We start from the raw sequence: 4763 nt of genomic DNA, 5'->3' as shown, positions 1-4763 counted from the left end.
GTTTTTATTAGTTTTAAGTTTATTTAAATAATGCGCACAGTACCCAATGCTTTAAGGACGCGATTGTTTCAAATATAATATAAATATATATATGTATGTATATAACTTGAATTATTTATAAATAAAAATATTAAGAAACAAATTAAATAAAAATATAACTATTTTTTGTGAATTATGTATAAGCAACGTTCAACCTAAAATTTGGCATTAGTGTTTATGTAGGACAATTTTATCAGGATTTTTTTTTTTTTTGGTAAATTCACCGCTCTCTGCCGTAGTCCGTCTAAAAAGTATTTACACAGCAACGAAATCTAATGCTCTTGCAGGCTTAACTTTAAAACTTGTTCCAGCATTTCCTCCTCACGTTTACGGTCTAACTCGTATTGCTGTTGATCTTGACGACTGAGACGCAATGCCATCGCTAAATCCGGATCCATGAACCGAAAGCCGCCATCATCATCGTCTGATGTTGGTGATGAAGTGACGCGAGCACCGCATAATGATTCTTGCAGCACTCTATATATAAATAAATTGAAAAGAAAACATTGCAGAGGATATTTAAAGGATCATCTACTACTTAGGAAATACTACAACTATAAGGATATGCAAAGAAAATAAAATCAAATTTTAAACTTTATATATATAAAAAGAAAGCGTTAACTATTTAAAAATTTTCTTCATATAATTTATGTCATTTTTAAATTGATTTGCTTGGGTCGGTGTTGTTGATACCGAGCTATTGGTATTAGCTTGAGAACGTGCACGAGAGTCCAAACTGTTCGGCGTTAAACGACCACTCAAGGCGGTTGTGGTAGTTGTGATAACTAGTTGGTTTACTTGAGTGATATTGTTTGACGTTAAACGATTTGGCTGCGCACGTTGAGCATAAGAAAATCTACTTGGAGTTAGTCTAGCATTTTTGAACAGATTTAAAGCGTTGAAAAAAATTATATATTAATCGTACGAATATACAATTCAAAATCTTTTTTATTTATACTCAAATTTAAAAAGTTTTCTAAAATTACAATGGTATATTTTTACCTCTGCATTTGTTCATCTTCTTCTGTTAGTACATTTGAATCAGCACCAACTGCTTGCCCACGTAAAGCTTCCCATATATCAACTCTTTCTGTTTCGGAACCCTCCGCTATACCACATGCACCTCCACTTGTCTCTACCAAACTTTTTTCGATGGCATATTGCAACATATCATCTTCCTCAAGCGGTAATTGACGTCGTGTATCGGCATCTATGAAGAAAATAGTTTTAAAGAATTTTTAAAACAATATATTTAAAAATCAATAAATAATAGTAACATAAAAAAAAATATCTACTCTAAGATCTTATGTGTTGTAGTTTTTGTTATAGTAACTGGAGAACATAGCCACCTCTTTCAATAAGTCAAAGATTATAAGAACTAATGGAGAATATCATGCAGATAGACCTGCAATTTAAACTCCGGTTCCAATAATGGCTAGAGTGTCTTGAAAATTACTACCTCCAAATGTTGACGTAGATACGTAGATATATAAATTCTTACCTCGATTTGTGTAGTGACTTGGTATATCAAAACAGCGATCATCAACAATGCATGTAATGCGATCATCTTCATTAATCGTTGTAACATTATCAACAGGTGTCGTTAGCGCAAATACATTACCAAAAGTAATGCATGCATTTAAAACATGGAAGAGTGGTATTTCAACTTTAACTGGAAAACCCGATGGCAGTTGCATTGTAATAAAGTCTTTTAATTTGGAAACATGTGGACTAGCCATTGCAGACATCAAATCCAATATAGGAAGCACTTGCTCTTGTAAACGTATCGGATAGTCTTCAGATAGCCACAGATTCGCCTTGAAGCGTTGCACCTTATATTAAAAATTAAAAAATTTATATATTATTAATTTTAAAAATAATACTTGTTAATATTAAAAATAATATTTGTTAATTTTAAAAATAGTATTTGTTAATTTTAAAAATAATACAACAAAATTAGTGTTTTTATTTACATAAAAAAAAATCTAATGCATATTCGTGCATATGATTGTTTGAAATGAATTATATATATGGAATTAAATCTTATATATACCTTTGTAGTCACTTTTTTTGGTCTTCCAATATCACGTCCACCTAAATCAATTTCTGAAAAATATTCTTCAGGCGTAATGTCATGTCTGGAAGCCGCGCTACCGGAACTATTACTCGCGGAGTCTTCTTCTTCGACTTGATGCTCATTATTTTCTATCATTTGTGGTGTCGGCGTCTAAAAAATACATAGAATATTAAAGGAAATAGAATTGATTATACTTTGAGAAGCTTACTCTAACTATTTCAGTATTCGGCACATATTCATCATCAGCAATACCAAGAAAACTGTGAAGTGGCGTACGCGCTTGTTTAATCTATAATATAACAAAAAATTTTGATTAAAATCTTATATATATTTAAAAAAAAGTGGTATTTAAATTAATAAAAATTTATTTTAAATTAATATTCATTTTAAAAGTTAAAATATAATTTAATAGTCTTAAATTATTTTAGACAATTATTATAACTATTTTTAATGAGAGCAACATGAATATAATCTAAAAGAAACTTATTTTAAATTCTGTTATTTTGCTAAAACTACTTTTTTTTGTTTTCATATATTTTATAGGCTTATATAAATTTTATTTATAATGAATAACATAATGTATAATTATTATTATTCATAATTAATAATTAATGTTAATAATAGGCAGCACTTTTTTGTGTGATATTCCAACACACAACAAGTATGTTATTATCAATTTAGATTCTAAGTGATATTCTATAATTTTTGTAAGTACCATATGAATTTTTTTTTTTAATCAATAACAAATAATAATAATAGTAATATACCCTTATTTGTTCCTCGCTGAGATGATCCATACGTGTTTTTGTGACAAATTCTACATTACTAGCACCGTAAACCTTGCAATTATAACCACTGATATGTTCAGACTTTTCACTTCGCCAACCCCAAATACCGGATTTATTTCGTTCGAAACTGATTCTTGCCATTTCGATGTTATTTGTAATGACGGGCGCATTAAGCCTTGCTCTTACAGCGCCTATTGGAGGTGGTATGCCTATTATGTCACCAATTTCATTATTCATTTCTTCTATCATAACTTCGCTTGTTTCATGATCAATTTCGATCATAGTTGCAGTGTCCTCTGTGGAAACAAATTAAAAATAATTATTAATTATTAAATTTATTTGATAATTCTATACTAACTTGAGCCCTTGAAAATGTATGAGCGATTCCCCCGTTGCCATTGATTGCTATCGAAACCTAATAAAGTTGTATCAATGCGTACGTTAGCACCACGCTTATATACTTTATATGTATCACTAGGACAATATCTAGTCATTAATGGCACTATAAACAATAGGAAAAATAACATTTAAATAATATAATGATAATAATAATTAAGAAATGATTTTAATATTACCCCATGAAGTGAACTCCCATTTCATTTCAATATAAAAATCAGGAGCATCCAATAAATATTGCAGCAATTTTGGTACATGCGTCACACGTTGTACATGCCTTTGCAAATCTCTCACCTCTAGGATGGCTGTTAATATTTCTTCATCGCCCGAACACACGGCCTCTTGTACAACTAAAATGGCACAACATTTTTTTAGTTATTTAGCTAATTATACGCCACTAATTATACATATAGTATACAAATTGCTAATACTCACTTGACCAACCCTCAAACTCATAGGTGGCATTGCATTTGGCAGCTAAAAGGCACTTAACGCATTGTATATGTGATAATTTGACGGCCAACATGAGCGGTGTGCGACCCCTCGGATCGATTTTTTCCTTATCAATCTGCAAGATAATTAAGTATATGTATGTTATTTGCTAAAATAATGATCATTAATAATATGATTATCGTTAGTAGCTAATCGCTTGTAAAACAAACAGAAGTTACGCCAGTGTTTTCTGTACAGGATGTTGACTTTAACTCCAATTAAATTTGTTTTTTTAATTGTTTACTGCCCACAGCCAAATTAGCAATAGTACATTGACGTTGTTTTGCTTCGCTTACAAATGTATATTTTACCACACCCTAATTAAATTAACCGCTTTGGCACGCTTTTAGTTAGGAGTGTGTAATTATTTTTACCTGTTCATTTTTTAAGGTTCTCTTCAGCTCATCCACATTATTGTTCCAGACATGCCAATGCAATGGATATTCTGCTTTTATATCGTTCAACGACATCACGCTCATGATATGATATGATATATGTAAATATACAAGTTAAAAACTTAACACGATAATTTAATACTAAATTTTGCTTAATTAGCTGCAAAGTAAGCGCACAATAGACGACAGCGCAGAGCAAACACGTCAAAATCTATTCGAAATTTAGTCCAACACGCCAACAGCTCCCAAACTTTTTTGTTCAATTTATTTGTAATTCGTTTTTATGCATGGCTTTACTTTAGATTACAACAATAAATTTTGCATAAACTATTTTCGATTATTGTTTATTATGTCTGAGTCACTTTTATTGCCCGCTGCTACTGCTGCTATTATTATTTTGTTTGTAATTTTGCAATTTTTAACAACTATGACATTTTTTATGCCTTTTTCTCATTTCGCTGCCAGTGTGTGACTGATGTAGATAATGCAGATAATTATGAAGCAGATAAACTGACAAGTAACTACCGCGAAATGTCAAAAATATTGAAAAAAATAAATTTTATATTTGCAAAATAA

At 30.5% G+C, this 4763-nt stretch overlaps 1 protein-coding gene across 1 annotated transcript; it reads right to left on the bottom strand.

Annotated features, from left to right (window-relative positions):
• On the bottom strand, nt 1–4763 carry LOC119680917 (ankyrin repeat domain-containing protein 13D-like). Its single transcript, XM_038093940.1, has 10 exons — nt 4167–4763; nt 3736–3868; nt 3480–3650; nt 3263–3406; nt 2884–3200; nt 2325–2405; nt 2093–2266; nt 1541–1871; nt 1042–1249; nt 1–516 (listed from the first exon to the last, which is right to left on the bottom strand). The coding sequence occupies exons 1-10, from the start codon at nt 4269–4271 to the stop codon at nt 312–314; spliced, it is 1869 nt and encodes a 622-aa protein (XP_037949868.1). The 5' UTR covers nt 4272–4763; the 3' UTR covers nt 1–311.

This window comes from Teleopsis dalmanni, chromosome 2, assembly GCF_002237135.1.
Source record: "Teleopsis dalmanni isolate 2A chromosome 2, ASM223713v2, whole genome shotgun sequence".
NCBI lineage: Eukaryota > Metazoa > Arthropoda > Insecta > Diptera > Diopsidae > Teleopsis > Teleopsis dalmanni.
This window is presented reverse-complemented; position numbering and strand designations above follow the sequence as displayed.